Source organism: Cuculus canorus, chromosome 9, assembly GCF_017976375.1.
Source record: "Cuculus canorus isolate bCucCan1 chromosome 9, bCucCan1.pri, whole genome shotgun sequence".
In the NCBI taxonomy this organism is placed as follows: domain Eukaryota; kingdom Metazoa; phylum Chordata; class Aves; order Cuculiformes; family Cuculidae; genus Cuculus; species Cuculus canorus.
In genome coordinates, this window is record NC_071409.1 from 6,607,448 (window position 1) to 6,625,042 (window position 17,595).

Here is a 17,595-nt window from a genome sequence, read left to right on the forward strand (position 1 = left end):
TTCCATAATTTATAGCTTTACTAAAGAAACCAATAGCAGACCAGGCATGTAATTGAGGATTTGCTAGTGTGCTGCAGTCTCCTAGAAGTGTTCCCTTTGCACTGACAGCACTCCAAAAAGTGTGTTGATAGACCAAACGTGAGGAAAAGGAGCAGATGATCCCATCTGAGAAAGGGGATCATTGGACTTAAAAAAAAAATATTAAATGAACGTTGACCTCAGGAGGAGAAAACTGCGTTAAACAGTTTTCAGATGTGTGTCTGAACTACAGTCTGTTATTGTGATTTCACTAAATGCATTTTGGCTGAACCGGAGCTCCTCAGAGACAGCGCTGTTATTGTGTACCAGAATAATTTGAGGCTCAAACCAAGAAGCGGATTGTATGCACAAATACATAAGTAGCATTTGTCATGTAACACTGGGCTACAGAATGTTGTAGCATAAATGGTATTTGTCATACTCAGAGGCCTCACACTGGTGGTGTAATAAAACATTGGTGATACAGCAGACTGTGGGGTTTATCGTGTCGCAGCAGAAATACAAATGTGTCATGTGATACCATGATGTAGTGCGTGATCTCACAAAATGCTGCTGTTGCAGTCCATAAGCATCCGCAGGGATGTAACACATGCAGTGTTTTTAAGCATATTACCTACTCAGTGCTAAAAAAATGAAATAATATTTATTAATTAATAAGAAAAATCTATAAAAGCTTGACCACGTTAAAGATATTATTTCCCCAACACGACACTACCACCGGTAGTCGCAATACCTTTGTCAAATACTACCACTGCAGGTTATTATCCTGCTTACTTAAATAAGCCAATAACAAAATATTAAAACTGGAATATATTTTTCAGACTTCAGAATTTTGCTTTTTATGCTCCATGAAATCTGAAGAAGCTAACATTTTATTCAACCCATTTGGATTACCAGCTTTGGTTGCGATACCTGGACTTTTCGATTAAGTGTTAGTGTCTGAGGAGCCTGCGTCACTGTATCTTAAAATCTTTGAGTCAAATTACCAAAAAACAATCTGTGATCAGATAACTCTCTCTTAAAAGGCCGTGTACTTGCAGGGATGTATGAATCTAGTAAGTTTTTGTTTTGGAAAAAGGTTATTCCACAGAGTTTTTAACAGAATACGTGACAGACGCTCCCCCTATACTGAAACATCCACAAACTGGACTTTAAGGCAAAGGTTTTGAGCAGATCTTGCAACAGAAGGGATTTTCTAATATGGGCAGTGTATTTTCAATAGTGGACTATGCCAATCTCTGTGTATGGACAGTTACTGTGTACATTTGGAGGGCATGGGGGTGTACTTCATGTATTTTTAATAGTAGATCAGGTTCTCTAATCCAGTTCACAGCTCTGGCAAGGGGGTATGAACAACTGGCCCTGACAAAGATGGTATTTTCTACTGAAAATTTTATTTCAATAAACTAATCCTGCTGCAGAATTTCAGTATTAGAAGCTATGCCAGCTGTTAGTATAAAGAGTGGCACATGCTGCTGCAGAATCCACATTCTTGGTAGAAAACTATTGGCATGGCTGTAACAAATAACATGACTGATACCTGCAACCAATTTTAACAACAATTGCTGTGTTTTCATTTGTTCTTCCACACAAAAAAAAACAACCCACCTGTGGCGAAATTGAGGAATTTGTCCCTAGTGTGCATTATAACTTTTTTATAGGTATTCTTTAATCAAACTCTTTGCTGACTGAATTAACTACATATCAGCTTGGTATCTAATGCAAGGAATCATGGGCAAGTGATAATACTAAAAAGAAGCAAACAGTAACAGAGTAATCTCTAAACTGTAGTAATATCCACCAGAAAGTACTACATTTTAGTTCGTTCTCCAGATTATCAAACATCTGATGATCAACATCTCGAGAGATTTGCTGCTTTACAATTTCACCCTAACAAGTTAAACAAAAAACAGTACTTCAGCAGTTATTTTTGCCTCTCTGCTTAGAACTACACGCCACATTCACAGTGACTCATTCAATTTCTCTGACCTACAAACTCATGGAATATTATACTATTATTCCAAAGCACTAGCAAGCGATCACCTGCCAAAACAGTAACAGATAATACTAGTACACTTATACAACAACATATCCTCAGACCATCCTCTGCAGTTTAAGCTGCATAACTTGCAACACACAACTAAGAAAAATACAAATTGATATAATATACCAGGGCAAAAGTGAGCGCTTCAGTGAATCCAGCAGCTGCCAATTCGTGTCTCAGAAGTTCTGTGAGCTTATTAAGGGGGAGCTACAAGAAAACAAAAAAAAAACTTTCATCCTCCATCTAAAAACATTTTTCTGTTCCTTCCCGAGGTCATTCTGCCTGTTACATTACAGGGAATTCACGAGGGAGGTACTATGCTTGTGCGCTTAAAATTTCTGAGAGCGTCAACCAGCTGCCTTTAGGCTTACCCGAGAAAACGAATCTCCCAATTAGAGATTTAATATGCACTCTCTCCTTAAACCTTGTCTTTTTTCAAGTACCAGCAACCACTGGTCTTGGACTTACTCAGATCAGCGGGGCATCTGTTTTGTATCCTATCCATGGTAAATACTTTTCAAGGCAAAGCATGTCAAAATATTTAATTCCGAAGTTCTGTTTTCCCCAAAGCCCTTCTGGCATGCACTACTCATTTACTGACAACAGAGCGCTTATTTGAAGGGGCAATCTTACTTGATTAGCTATGGTGTACGTTTTCGGAATAGTCATCTGAATGTTGTTATAACCATAAGCTATTGCTGCATCTTCTACGATATCGCATGCATGGATAATGTCCGCTCTGGTAGGAGGGATTTCAACCTCGATGTGGTTCCCATTCCCTATGACGTGTGAGTTCAAACACATCCTAGTCAGCAGCTTTGCAAGGCTTGATGGAGTTTCACTGCAACAAAACAAGAGAGTAGTAACTTACGTATCTTGTACTACATGGACTGGCTTTTTAAAGTAATCGACGTTTCTGCTGCACTGCTTTATATCCTGAAACACCTCCAGGCACTTTATGGACTGCACATAGACTTAGCATTCCATCAGAATCAACTCAGATCCTGAGTCTTGAGATGGTAATTTTTCTTTACTTCATTACAGTTGTGTAAGGCCATAAAGTATCATTCAATTCCCTTGAAAACAGGGGAAGAAATCTAACAGAGTTGATCTAATTACCCAAGATAATCCCTGGATTGCCAATAAATTTAAAAAGAAATAAAATCACATAGTGTAAACATTTTTAAAACCATGCAATAATCAATGTTTTCTAGTACCTTTTACGTGATTAATAAGTAAAAATTATTCCTTCACTTGCAATAACATACCTGATCCCTATTTTCTTGTTAATGAGTTCAGCTTTCACTTTTTCTTTTCGGTAAGCCAGTTCCTAAAGAAGAGACAAAGCTTTTCAGCATACACAATGCCTGCCATTTCTACAGAAGAGGATTTAATTTTGACATCTTTGTAATTAAGCTTCTTCTAATAGTAAAATGACATCCACAGAAGACCAGGTGTGGAATACTGGGCTAAACATAACATTCTAAGATGAGAGGATTCTTGAAAACACACTACACGGTGCAAAAGCTGCTCTCCTTTAAGCTAGAAGGTTGAATGCAGCATGAAGTCCCTGTTATTGAAATTTCTGATAATTTCTGATACATACAAGTAACAGAGCTTGTGAAAAATTATAGTAATCAATTCATCCTAACTTAAAGCCCGAGAGCATGGTCATGCATGAAATCTCATGGTCTAGCACGGATCAAATGACTTTTAGGAGGAAGAGGAAAGAAAACTTTCTGTTTCCGTATTGGCACAGAAATATCTATCAGTATTTTCCTTATGAAGTTATTTTGTATACATTTACTCACGTGTTTCTAAACTTATATATATATATAAATCCTTTAAAACGTTAGCATCTAAACTTTTTGGGTTTTTTTTGTTCCACTTTATCTAGAGAAGCTACTTTGGTTGAGCTCTCAGTAAAGAGAAGTTTCTCTCCCTCTAAACAGTTTGTACTTGCATCTGAATTTATGAACTCAATCGGACCTTTGTTTGTCTTCAATTACTTTAGGAAATGGGAGGAATTGTTTTCTTTATACTTAGTAAGAGAACAAAAAACTAAGACTCTATTACTGCAATGAGGTCTTCCTGGGACTCTGAATGCAGGTAAACCTGCACTTGGAGTCAACATCCTGCCTTGTAGACTTTTATACAGTCAGAGCCTATAAAATGGGAGACTGAAAAATCCAGTGTTACAAGGCTATTTTAACTGAAGGGCATTAAAGCTTCCAGATCTGATAAGTAAGTTATGCTGAGGCTGATCTCAGTTGTCCACTGGTTTAGGCCTGAAGGTCCTCTTCCTGCATTCATTTTCCCTGATTTGGAACACAAAGGTTTTAAAGGTTTTAGACACAGATTTATGACCTCTGATTGCAATCTTTACTTGTTGCTGAAGAAGTTGGTATCGCATGAACTCTAAACCACAACAGTGGTCACCGTTCGTAACTTTAAACCTCACTCTGCTTTTCAGAGTATCAGTCCGTCAGCGTGACTGTATTTTCAGCCTTATTGTAAATAGCAGAGCTTCAGAATAAGTTTCCTAGATAAGGGGAGGCTGGATCTGGGAGTTAATTTTTGTGGGGCTAGAGAAGGCCTTGACTCACAAATATACAGATAGTGCCAAGCAGAGCTGTTACACTGTACCTCAGAACCTGCACACGCTACCTCTGCAGAAAAAGAAGGCAAAGCCACTCTTATCACACTTTGTGCCAACGAAATCCTCTCCCCAGGGACACCGAGATATCATATCGCTATGCTTACCGGATAGATGTGGGTCTTTCCATTAGGATAAACTACTTCTACTGCTTCAACACTGAGAAAGACAAAGAAACAGAAGTAAAAATGTTTTTAACTCAGGGTCCAAATGTAATCTCTCTCTGCCTGGAGATTTGTACTCACCTGAATGGCTTCTCACAATATTCACTAAACATCGTGACTATAATATCAAGAACAATTTTTGCCTACAAAATAAAGATAATAATCACATTGAAATCCATCATCTACTTGTGCTGAAGGAGACAAAACTATCTTAACAAAAAATGGGGGAAAAAATCTTGCCTTACGCTCTCTCCATTATATTCTATTTAATAATGTAACAACCAAAATCCTAGCAGACTACAATACTAGACTGGATTTTAAAAGATATTTTTCTCCTGCAAGGACATTTATACAAAAAAATGGAAATCTTTGGTTTTCAAGGTTCTGAAGCATTTGTGTATCTTTGCTAAACTCAGTTCTGAAGATACACTGGGTCTTATTACCAGCTGGAACTCAATCTTCCCAGTCTTTAGTCTACTTAGTCATTTCACTGAAGTTCCAAGTGAGACCGTAGGGACTGAAGGGCTCTGTGTTGTTCAGAAATATACTATCAAACAACCTCAGCTGCAAAATATTTCAGTTTACAGTTATTATTCTAAGACATTTGTATTACAGAACATAATCATGAGATTTAGATTGACTTCTCAATCTGGAAGGGGTTTTTTTTGATGCCTGACAGTATAGTTTCCTTTATGTAATCATAACAGCACTATTTTTATTTTTACTATCAAGGCAAGCAGTAGCAAGAAGCAGTTATTTATTAGTTTGCTTAGAAGCCACTCCTCAACGTACAAATGTATTTGTTGTTAACATATCACTGTGTAGAAGGATAAGTTAAAAGTGTTTTGCTCTTAAGTGTCAAAATAGGGAAACTATCAATGAATGCACAACCTATATTCAAGAACATGCAATTATAACTGCTAAGCTTTCATGCTTCAGCTTTGAATTAGAGAATTTGCACATCGAAAGACTTCAATTTGACAGTTATTTGCACAGCATCCCTGCTTGAAAGAGATAATTAAGAGGAAAATGTCGTCTTCCTTCCCTCAGCCCAAATTTTGAGTAGCAGACAAAGTTATTCTTTACAAAAAGTATTCCAGCAAAACAGGCAATCTTAGTGATTTTACCCTTTTGAAGCCTTCCTGATTTAGCAAAAGTGTTCAAAACCAATGTCCCTCTAATTTACTTAAACTACTTTCTTGTACAAGCCGAACATTTACTGTCAACATAAACTCACAGTAAAACCAAAATCCAAGAAAAACACAACACTCTCTACAGAGCGAGCCTAAAACCACCTTGAAGGAATTCCACATAGTCCCACGAGCTCTCTTGCCCTTTTGAAATGGGAGGTCTGCTCCATAAGGTAAATGCCTAACTATTGTAGGTTTTTATATTGAAGCCCTATCACCCAAGGGAAAACAATGACGTTACAGCATGTCAAAAGTAGAAGAGATTAATTTACCTTTGTAATATCTGTGCCAGTGCATTCAATAAACACATTTGTGGTGTTTACGCTTATTTTTGTATGATCTCCTAAAACATGTAAAGACAAAAAAATGTTAAGAAATTTTATTGCTTTTCTTGTAATGACACTGATCTGGACTCCTTTCGTGATTTACAAAGATCAGCATTAAAAAGCCACTATGCCTATTGCACCAATATTCACAATCTTTACCAGAAAAGCAACTCTTTTCTTTTTTCAAATTTATAAACAAAAAAAAAAGAGCAAAAAGACAGACCAGATTTACTGCCCAGGTTATGCTTTCGATTGAAAGACACACAGACCTACAGGTACCTCAGTATCCAGCTGCAGACACAAACTAATAAAACAGCAGCCATCTGCTGGTTGCCAAACGGTTCTGCACCTCCAGAGCATCTCCTCTTTCCTGGCTTTAGTTACATCCCTGAATTTGATGTGTGACACACGTAACAAAGCAGCCTTGGACAGGAGTGTATGAAATGGTTTTTAAAAAGTGAATACCTATAGCTCCTTTAGCAAATAACCAACATCTCCTGACACTTCCTGCTGATACGCTACGGGTTTGTCTACATCACTGATACAATTTGTTGAACGGGTTTCTATTACGCAGGAATTTGCATTGTGTCTGTACTCAAAGTCATTAAGTATGCACTGAAGCACTCAAAACTGTTTCTGGAAGAAGGAAGGTAGGAAGCACACTTGGGGACATCATCTGAAGTGTTTCTCTTGTAAATTGGCTGCAAAGTCCCCCAGTAGCTGATTCTCTAAAAAGTGGGGTTCTGTTAGTAAGCCACAAGCAATTCAGAGCTGCTGTACAGAAACCTGCCACGTGTTACCTGTTAAGAATAGATTGCGGTGCGTACCTTGAGTGAATTTCATGGCTGGTAACCATGCAGGATGGACACACACAGTCTTAAAAATGTATGGGATCCTGACAAACACAACTTCTGTCCTTCTTGCCTTTCCTTGAACTATTCACTAATGCAGACGCACCCCACAGGTGGCAAAGGGAACCAAACACTTGGATACATATGGGTATTCTTATTTCCTTTGTTTCACTCTGAGGAAGTCATTCAACTTCTGTGGTTTAGTTTTCTACCTGAGAAACTAGCTCACGGCTAGACTGGAAAGGCATGTGCACCAAAGACCTTAAGACTGAGAGATCTTCTGTTCCCTTCCCTAGGATGCTGTGATGTACCTCTTAGCAGATGGAATGCACTCAGCTTTTCTGGATTCACTTCAAATCAAATATAACCTTTAATTTCAGTACTTGTACATAATAAAAAAAAAATACAGAATTTTAGATTTCATTATCTGTTTTATAAGTACTTTTAACTTGGAAGCTTCTCTTAACACAGAGATGTGTTAAATTTAGCTCAGCCTTATTTACATTTTATCAATTAAAAATACACAATGTTTTTACTCCAAAGTTGGAATAGACCTAACAAAGAGAGATCAGTGGTTGACAGCACATTCAATTCAGAACAGTCATTCTTGCCAGCCCCTGTCACAGGGTTTGAGATTCCTTTGAAGAAGATTTGGATAGCTAAGGTTAATTAGGAAAAATACATCCAGAGATTATCGCTGCATATTTTATTGGTCGTTGTAGGGAAACAGTTACAGATTCTTGACCTAAATATATAGGTATACTGAAATATCTTTGTTAAAGGAGTAGTTCTTGCCATGTCATTAATTGGTTTTAGTAAATGTGGCTCTCAAAAGTCACCCACAGTTTCTTTTGTATGCAGAGGAAGGCCATGTTTAGAAAGAATGCAAAAAAAGTCTAGACCTGTTCTTTTAACCCATGAAAATCTTCTGTGTGACTTGTGTGACAGGAGAAGGATTCACAAGAACTGGTTCATACTGCTGGGCTTAAGACCTAGGTAACAAAGATCCCTGCTGTGACCAGTTAAATGAAGCACAAAGATTTGAACCAAATCCTGTAAATGCAAAAACCCCAACCCAAAATAAAAACAAAATGACTGACCAACCAGACAAAACGTGACTGAGTTTATGTATTAAGTAGAATGGAAACATCTGATCACCTCATCTGCAGAGAGATACTTTCTAATGCTTTAGCTAATGCAGACATCTCAAAGCTATCTTAAAGATATCTTGAAGACCACTGGTGGCCTGCAAGGCTGAAATAGATGGTGTGCATGTTGTGCAATGCTTGTATTGCCCTTTATCTGATTAATTCCTATTTCCCCTTGCTCTATAACTAAATAGTAAATAATTTAGTGTTAGTTATTTAATATTATGATTTTATATTAAATAATTACCAATTTACAAAATAATTCCTTACACTCTTCTTTTCGTTAAGTGACTCATGAACAATGTGCATGAATGCAAATACAATGCCTTCCTAGCCCAAGGGAATCTTTCTGGACTTTATACGAAACAAATCTAGAAGGGTAAGAGAAGCTAAACAGAGAAGTTTGCAACAGAACTCTTACAGCCTCTTCATGAGAAAATAGGAACACGAGCAGCTTTGGGAAGCAAAAAATGCGGCTGCATTTAAACTGAAAGATGATGATATGAAATTATAAATGCAAACATTTTATTACATATCAGCGTTTCTGTTAGACACCCTAACTCACAAACGAAACACCAACAGTGTAAGTAATCTTACCATTGATGATCGGTGGCATGGACAGAACAACACCATTGCTGTCATAAATAACAGGATAAAGTGGTTTGTTTTCAATCAGGTGTAAGTAGTGCCGAAGGTGGCTGTCAGTCTGGAGAAACAGAGAACAGCTTCAATGTCACGTTACCTCACTTGTGAACTTCCACACCGCGACAATCCCTTGCTCAGAGATCAATGGGAATTTTGAAAGCTGGAAGGATTGAGCTCAGAGCCAAGTACTTTCCTAGCAAAAGCTGTTGGCTCACAGAAGGTAGAGAACTTTGAAATGAGAGAACTGGATTTTTTTTGTTCACTTCAGAAATGTTAAAAATTATTTCTTTAAGGATTAAAAATGCCTAGGCCATGCTGTCTAAACAATGCCGTTGTTCACCACAGGAGACCTTTCATTGCCAAACTCAGAGGCGCAAATCCTCAGTTTGTATTAACTTTCCTTAGAACTGATAAAAATTAGCACAACGTTACTTTAAATTATAAGTTGCTGGTATTGACACATTTATTCTCAAATTTACATCCACTCCAAAGACAGCGTAAGTTCCAATAAGTATATGCTGTACTAAAAAACATAACTTACTTTTAGTATCTCTGATACCCCTTGTTTCCTAGCTCTCTTATTCATCTTCAGTCAGATGAGTTGAGAGTATCTATGCTCAAGTAGAGCTGTATATTATATTGATGGTAATAATAGCATCATTTTCAAATGCTGACATTTAATGTGGCCCGTGTAAACATCACAAAATTGGACTTGATAGAATTTCTTCCTAGTAATTCCCTGTTTTCATCAAGATGCTGATCCAAAAGCAGTGCCAGACACGAGCCTTTTCCACAGCTTCACTTGCCTAATATGTAGTTGGGTAAATAATTCAACATCTTCCCCAAGTAAACTGCCAAATTAAAATAATGTTTAAAAAGGTGATATTATTCCCTTCAAGGTTTTCTCAGTTTTGTACACGATCTTACCAGTGAGAACAGATAAATATACAATCTTTTACACTACTAGTAGGAGCATCATGAAAAGCATTCTTTGATAAATCAGAGGGTTAATACCAAACTCATTACTCCAAGCTTAGCCATAAACCACTGCGATATATCTTTCATTGACAATAAAGATAAGGCATTACCATGCGTTTCTCATTAATAAGCAACATGTGGAATGGTCACTGAATGAAGCTTCAGAAGATAAACTGTTTTATTTGTAAGAACAACTTTTGACAACAAGTATATGGGATGTTAAGACTCAGAAATTTATCTTCCTGAATTTAGCACAAGAAGTCTGAAAAATCTCACTTACCCTATACAGATCCATAATTTGTGAAGCTGTGTACTCCTGGGACTGATTCAAGGGCTTGAATTTAATTTCTGAAGGTGGTTTAGCAGTAAAAGTAAATGGGCCAGAGATGGTGTCCAAGTCATGGGTACCTATGGCTACTAAGGCTCTTCTCCTAGAAAGAAAGTAGGCGAAATAATGTTTTTTACTAGTGCTATTTGGAGCTCCTTTGAGATACTCTCATCATGTTCTAAATTTCTATGAATTCATAGCATTTACTGATAAAGTAGAAGGGAAATTTTAAGAAACCTAGAAATTATTTTCACAAATATAATTTTAACAACTGTTGACAACACATCTAACAGTCAAAAGCAAATCCAAAGAGGATGTTGCGAAATACTTCTTTTTCAACTGTTGTAGGAGCTCTAACAGCCATTTGTGCTGAAAAATACTGAGAGCAGGTAGAAATGGGCAAGGAAATGAGAAGGATAAGAAAATTGCTATAGAAGATTCTCCTTAGCATGAATATAAATATAACACCTCTCTGCAAAAGGTATGTACAGCCTTAATGTGATCAGATCACACATGTAGACACTAAATGCTCCTTTAAATTTAAGCACTAACCTGCAAATATTTTGGTGTAGTTTTTCCTGGAGGTCGATGAAACTATCATAACGTTCCTTGGTAAAAGTTATATTGCGAAGGACTGCAGCTACAGCATGAGGACGGACTTGGACAGTCTGCAATTTACAACAGCATTGCATTATATATTTCAAATACACGGAATATATAAAACTAAAACTGGTTAAATGTGAACTTTCGCACATCTTTGCATATCATATCATCTTTTGTAAAGTAGTGATAAAAAAGACTATTCATGGAAAGATATCAGAATCCTCAAGGGAAAAAAAAGCCCTAAACAAACCCACTCCAGGTCTGGAAGAGGCAAGGACGTTTCTGACACACTGTCATGGCCTAGAATGTCAAGGCAATGTAAGTGTCTGAAACTTTCATTTGATCTGCTACAAGGTACACCCAACATAACTTTTTTATTGTTTCTCCCCTTCCCTAAGAATAAATCACAATGAGTAAAAATATTTAAATTTCTTTAGCTTTTTTTCCCACAAATAAGATTTCCAGTCCTGCTGCTCTCATAAAATTGGTGTTAATAGTTCATACCCATCTTGCCCATCCAGAAAACCTCAATAAATTTACAAAGGTGCAGTGAACACTTTCACCTGTTCAGTGATAATCAGCCTCTGACCTTCACCCTCGGCTGGTATTATCTTTTCGTACCTAGGGAGATTTATCCTAGAACAAAACCAGAAATAAGTCTGTAACCAAAAGACAGAAAATTCCCGAAATGTTGGAAACCTTAGAAATGTAGCAACAATTCTATGCAGAAAAATTTCTAAATAACATTTCTTGGCATGTAAATTAGCTAACTGTTCAAAATTTGCTTTCTGTGGGATGGGAAATGGATCACTGAACTAGAAAGGAAGAAGAGAAGGCTCTCGGGAGAGCCTTCCAGTACCGGAAGGGGGCTACAAGAAAGCTGGGAAGGGGCTTTTTACAAGGGCATGGAGTGACAGGAAGATGGGGAATGGCTTTAAATTGGAATGGGGAAGATTTAGATTAAATATTAGGAAGAAATTCTTCATGATGAGGGTGGTGAGACACTGGCCCAGGGAAGCTGTGGCTGCCCCATCCCTGGAGGTGTTCAGTACCAGGCTGGATGGGGCTTGGAGCAGCCTGATCCAGTGGGAGATGTCGCTGCCCGTGGCAAGGGGGTGGAACTAGATGGGCTTTATGGTCCCTTCCAACCCAAACCGTTCTATTACTCGAGAGGACAAAGTCACAGTGGAAGCATGAAATAAATTATTTATGTTGGTATTTATTACAAAGGAGCACAAGGAAGTTCCTCTGCAGGATTTCTTCATAGAGGATGTGTCTCAAATGGAATAGTAGCCAAGGCATTTTTAGAACAGAGCCAAACCCCAGTAGCATTCTAGTCTAGTCTCTTAAAAATACGTAACAGATCTTCTCCAGAGGAACATCTGACAAATCTGATCTACACACGAGGTCATACTCAAAATCAAAGCAGGTGGCAAGTCTGTTCATGGACCAGAAACACTCATATTTAAACATATAACAAGCTAAACAGAAGTCTCACAACTCTGCATTACCTTTCTTTAAAGACCTGCAGTCCTCGGACCAACCCTTCAAGGCAAAGAAGGTCATAACGGTTGGCAGGAACATCAATTTTATAGATAATGATTTCAGATGCACCCTTTGCCTTTTCTTCTCCTTTTTCTTTACTTATAATGTCTTTCTCAGATGTCTGAAATTAAGCAAAAACATGTTTTTAACCTGAAATGTATTAAAATTGATATATGATAGTGAGATGGTATAATAGGAAAAAAATGCCTTGATTTAGAAAGAGCTTAAAGGTGTAATTTGGAGTTATAAAGCAAACGGACACAACGAATACCAGAAATTACATAAAATATAACTCTTTCTCAGATTCAGGGACTGTAATGCAGTTTGCCAAATCAAAAATTTGCTATTAGAATTTAATTTTTTTTTAAAAAAGAGATTATAGAAGTATGTCTTCAGGCTAGAGGATCCCAGTGCAGAACTGGGACCTTATTTTTGGCTACAGATCAGCAAGTGACTTATCAAATCAAGGCTAAGCTGGGGAAGAGCTTTTTACAAGGGCATGTAGTGATAGGAAGAGGGGGAATGGCTTTAAATTGGAAGGAGGAAGATTTAGATTAGACATTAGGAAGAAATGTTTTCCTGTGGGGGTGGTGAGACACTGGCCCAGGCTGCCCAGGGAAGCTGTGGCTGCCCCATCCCTGGAGGTGTTCCAAGGCCAGGTTGGATGAGGCTTTGAGCAGCCTGGTCTAACGGGACGTGTTCCTACCCATGGCAGGGGAGTTGGAACTGGATGGGTTTTAAGGTGTCTTCCAACCCAAACCATTCTATGATTCTATTCTGAAATAAAGCATAACATATGATGTTCAGCTATCTTTTGATAAAAATCATTAAAATATCAGTTCAAATTAAAAAGCAAAACCAAAACAGGTCTATTTCAACAAGATTTACACAGATACAGTTAACAGAGCCAGCAAATTTTCACAAGTACGGAATCTAAATCAAAATTTTAATAGTTGCAACTCAGGTAACAACGTCCAGGACAAACACATTTTTATGAATAATGCACAGAAGAATGCATACAAAACAAAGCCAAACGGATCCTGCAAAATATGTTCAATACATGCTCTGTGGCCATATTTATGCTGCTAAATAAAACGGGGCCGGAGACTGAAGACCAAGTGACATAGACTGTCAGCTTCCATGAAGCTCAGCAATGTGCCATCCTGGGGACTCTTGCTTCCAAGATGGTAATTTCTTTTAGTCTATTTTTCTTTTCAGATTCAAAACATCTGTGTTAATACAGTCCATTACAACGGCATTTTATAACAAGATCCTAAAGGTGTGTGTTAGATATTCTGCCCAGTGGTGCAGAGATGTATGAGGATACTTCATGATGCAGTTTGCTGCTGCAGTACCACTGAAAGACCATATAGGTTGAAGGTGACCTTCACATCTTGTCTATGCTGTTTTCTACAGATTCTCAGAGCATGGTACCCCTCAGCCTTTGCCTAGACATGTTCTTGTACATGTAAAGGGCATCAACCAACACTGTGCCGGGGAATATGCTGGAAATAATGCAGCATGAACTCTTACCACAAATAAATGCTGTCAGTACATTAATGAAAAACTAACAAATAAAAATGTTACTTACAACTTCATCAAGCTCCAAACCAAACTCAAAGCAAAGCTCATTAAATTCTTCATCAGCTGTGAAAGAAGAAGGTTTTTGGTTAATAAAGACTTTTAAAATAACTTCTTTTGTGTTTGATTTGAATGTTTTCAAACAAGACACCAAATGTATTGACAACCTGAGCAGCAGCTTCTTTGGTACATGTTAAATTTAGTACATGTTGAATTTATTGGTGCATCATTCCTACAGTCACAGCAAGCGCTTCTGAGCCCACTTTCACTACCAACCAGCTCCTCAAGCCCACTTGTCAGAGTAATTCTGGACTGAACAAATCATGGAAACAGGTGGGAGGAATGGGACAGCTTCTGTCAACGTTTTCCATTGGTCAGCTTGTCATCCAGAGGCTGCATCAGCTCCATACCAACACACAAGTCACACAGCCCTGACCTGAAATGGAGCTCTGCACTCCTGTGCGCGGGCGGACACGCTGCTGCCTGTCCCTGAACGCTCCCAGCTGTGCCAAGAGCTCTGCCCTCCCATTCCCAAAGCTCACGGGAAGAAGGACCAAATGAAAAGACAGGATATCAGAGACTTTATTGCGGCCTTTCAATACTTAAAGGAGGCTTACAAGAAAGTCAGAGAAAGACTTATTAGCAAGGCCTGTAGCAACAGGACAAGGGGTAATGGTTTTAAACTGAGAGAGGTTTAGAGTGGATATCAGAAATATCTTTTTATGCTGAGGGTGGTGAAACGTGGGCAAAAGGTTGCCCGGAAGTGAGGCAGTAGGTGCCCCATCCCTGGAAAGATTCAAGATCAGGTTGGATAGGGCTCTGAGCAACCTGATCCAGTTGAAGACACTCCTGGTCCTGCAGGGGGGTTGGACCGGATGACCTTCGTGGTCCCTTCCAACTCAAACCACCCTGTGACTCATCGTCGGCTCTGCCTGTTCCCATGTCTTCCCATTCCTTTTTGACCGAACCAGTTCCTCTACCAGCCAGTGGAACTCCAAGCAGAGCCCGCGATGTGCACACACATGGCTGCCAACTGGTCACCTCTGGGCGAGAGCTGCACAGGGCACGGCTGCACCTCAACACCGGCACACGGTCTGCCTGGAGCCTGGGCTTCCCTGGGAGCCTGGAGCCTGGGAGCCAGCTCGGCTCGGAACACGGGATGAACAGCGAGGGAGCAGCTGGGGCCAGGCAGTCATGAACCATAGGATGTCCTGAGCTGGAAGGGTCCCACCAGGATCATGGAGTCCAGCTCCTGTCCCTGCACGGGACACCCCAACATCCACACTGTGTGTCTGAGGGTTGGCCAAATGCTGCTGGAATATTGTCAGGCTCAGCGCTGTCACTGGTTCCCTCGGAGCTGCTCCAGTGCTCCACCACCCTCTGGGGGAAGAACCTTCTCCTAATGCCCCCTAACCCTCCCGACACATCCTCCTGCCGTTCCCTCGGGTCCAGAGGGAAGAGCTCAGCGCCTGCTTCTCCTCCTCCCCCGGTGAGGATGCTGCGGATCCCCAGGATGAACAGCCCCTGCCCCCCTCGCAGCCCCCAATCCTCCCCCCCGCTCATCTTCCGTCCCCCCACTTAGCTCCCGCCCCCCTCCGCCTTCTCGCAGCCACCCATCCCTCCCGCGCATCTCCCGCGCATCCCCCGCGCATTCCCCGCACTGACTGTAGGTCGCGCCCAGCGCCCCGAAAAGCAGGTCCCGCCTCACGCCGACGGTCGGCATGGCTGCCCGGCCCGCCCCGCGCCTGCGCCCGCTGCCGCCAGGCCCCCCTGCGCCCGCCGCGCCGCCTGCGCCCGCCCGCCCCGCCGCCCTCCGCGCAGGCACCGCGCAGGCACCGCGCAGCCCCCGCGCAGCGACACCCCGACCCCGCGCTCGGGGCGGCGGCAGCGACCCGCACCGGCAGCGCCGCGGCCACCCGCCACCGTGACATCAGCGCCGGCGCGGGGCGGGGCGAGAGGGCAGCGCACCGGCGGGGCTGCCCCGTCCCGTCCCATCGCATTCTGTCCCGTCGCATCGCATCCCGTCCCATCGCATCGTGCCGCGTCCCATCTCATCCCGCCGCGTCCCATCTCATCCCGTCCCGTCGCATCGCGTCCCGTCCCATCGCATCCTGTCCCGTCGCATCGCATCCCGTCCCATCCCATTCTGCCCCCTCCCATCTCATCCCGTCCCATCTCATCCCGTCCTATCCCATTCTGCCCCGTCCCATCTCATCCCGTCCCATCTCATCCCGTCCCATCTCATCCCGAGAAAGGCACCTGCAGCCCCGTCCCATCCTGTATCGTCTCATCCCGAGACAGGCACCGGCGGTCCTGTCCCGTCCCATCCCATCCTGTCCTGTCCCTTCTCATCCCAAAAGAAGCACCTGCAGTCCCGTCCCATCCTGTCCCGTCCCGTCTTATCCCATCCCGAGAGAGGCACCAGCGGTCCCGTCCTGTCCCGCCCGTTCCCATCCCATCCTGTCCCTTCCCATCTCATCCCGAGAAAGGCATCTGCAGCCCCGTCCCATCCTGTCCCGTCTCATCCCGAGACAGGCACCGGCGGTCCTGTCTTGTCCTGCTTCGTCCCATCCCATCCTGTCCTGTCCCTTCTCATCTCATCCCGAGAGAGGCACCGGTGGTCCCGTCCCGTCCCATCCAACCCCGTCCCATCCCATCCCGTCCCGTCCCTTCTCGTTCCCAGAGCAGCACCGGCGGTCCGGTCCCGTCGCGGGGGAGGAGCAGCCATGCCGCTGCCGCCCCGGCGGGAAGTTTGGCGTCCCGGGATCGCCGCCTTTGCTGGAGAGCAGGGAGGCTCTGCAGGGGATCCATGGGCTGCGACCAGCGGGATGGGGTTCAACAAAGCCAAGTGCCACAAGGAATTGTGGCTGGAAAGCTGCCTGGCAGAGAAGGGCCTGCGGGTGCTGTTTAGCAGTGGCTGAGCAGGAGCCAGCGGTGGCCCAGGTGGCCAAGAAGGCCAATGGCATCCTGGATCAGAAACAGCGTGTCCAGCAGGAGCAGGGAAGGGATCGTCCCCCTGTGCTCAGTGCTGGTGACACCACACCTCGAATTCTGGGTTCAGTTTTGGGACCCTCACTACAAGGACATGGAAGGGCTGGAGCGCACCTGGAGGAAGGGAACAGAGCTGGGGAAGGGGCTGAGGGGCCTGGGGTTGGTCAGCCGGGGACAAGGAGGCTGAGGGCAGACCTTATCGCTCTCTGCAGCTCCCTGGAAGGAGGTTGTGGTGAGGCGGGTGTTGGTCTGTTCTCTCACGTGGCGGGTGATGAGAGGAAATGGCCTCAAGTTATGCCAGGGGTGGTTTAGACTGGATATCAGGGAAAAAGTCTGTACCGAAATGGTTCTGGGGGCGCTGGCAGAGGATGGCCAGGGAGGCGGTGGAGCCCCTGTCTGTGGAGGTGTTTAAAAGATGGGTAGCTGAGGTGCTCAGGGCTGTGATGTAGTAGTGGACAGGTACGGTTGGACTTGATGATCTTGAGGGTATTTTCCAACCGAGCATT

At 42.2% G+C, this 17,595-nt stretch overlaps 1 protein-coding gene across 1 annotated transcript in view; it reads right to left on the reverse strand.

Moving 5' to 3' along the window:
- The window catches only part of FARSB (phenylalanyl-tRNA synthetase subunit beta), a 40,429-nt gene extending 24,577 nt beyond the window's left edge, over positions 1–15,852 (reverse strand). Inside the window, exons 1-13 of the mRNA XM_054074435.1 lie at positions 15,764–15,852; positions 14,109–14,164; positions 12,484–12,638; positions 11,536–11,608; positions 10,922–11,037; positions 10,322–10,472; positions 9,016–9,124; positions 6,366–6,436; positions 4,985–5,046; positions 4,847–4,898; positions 3,352–3,413; positions 2,717–2,924; positions 2,210–2,290 (exon numbers count right to left, since the gene is read on the reverse strand). Coding sequence (XP_053930410.1) covers positions 2,210–2,290; positions 2,717–2,924; positions 3,352–3,413; positions 4,847–4,898; positions 4,985–5,046; positions 6,366–6,436; positions 9,016–9,124; positions 10,322–10,472; positions 10,922–11,037; positions 11,536–11,608; positions 12,484–12,638; positions 14,109–14,164; positions 15,764–15,821 — 1,254 coding nt within the window. The 5' untranslated portion in view covers positions 15,822–15,852. The remainder of the gene's footprint in view (positions 1–2,209; positions 2,291–2,716; positions 2,925–3,351; positions 3,414–4,846; positions 4,899–4,984; positions 5,047–6,365; positions 6,437–9,015; positions 9,125–10,321; positions 10,473–10,921; positions 11,038–11,535; positions 11,609–12,483; positions 12,639–14,108; positions 14,165–15,763) is intronic.
- Between the last annotated feature and the right edge of the window lie 1,743 nt (positions 15,853–17,595).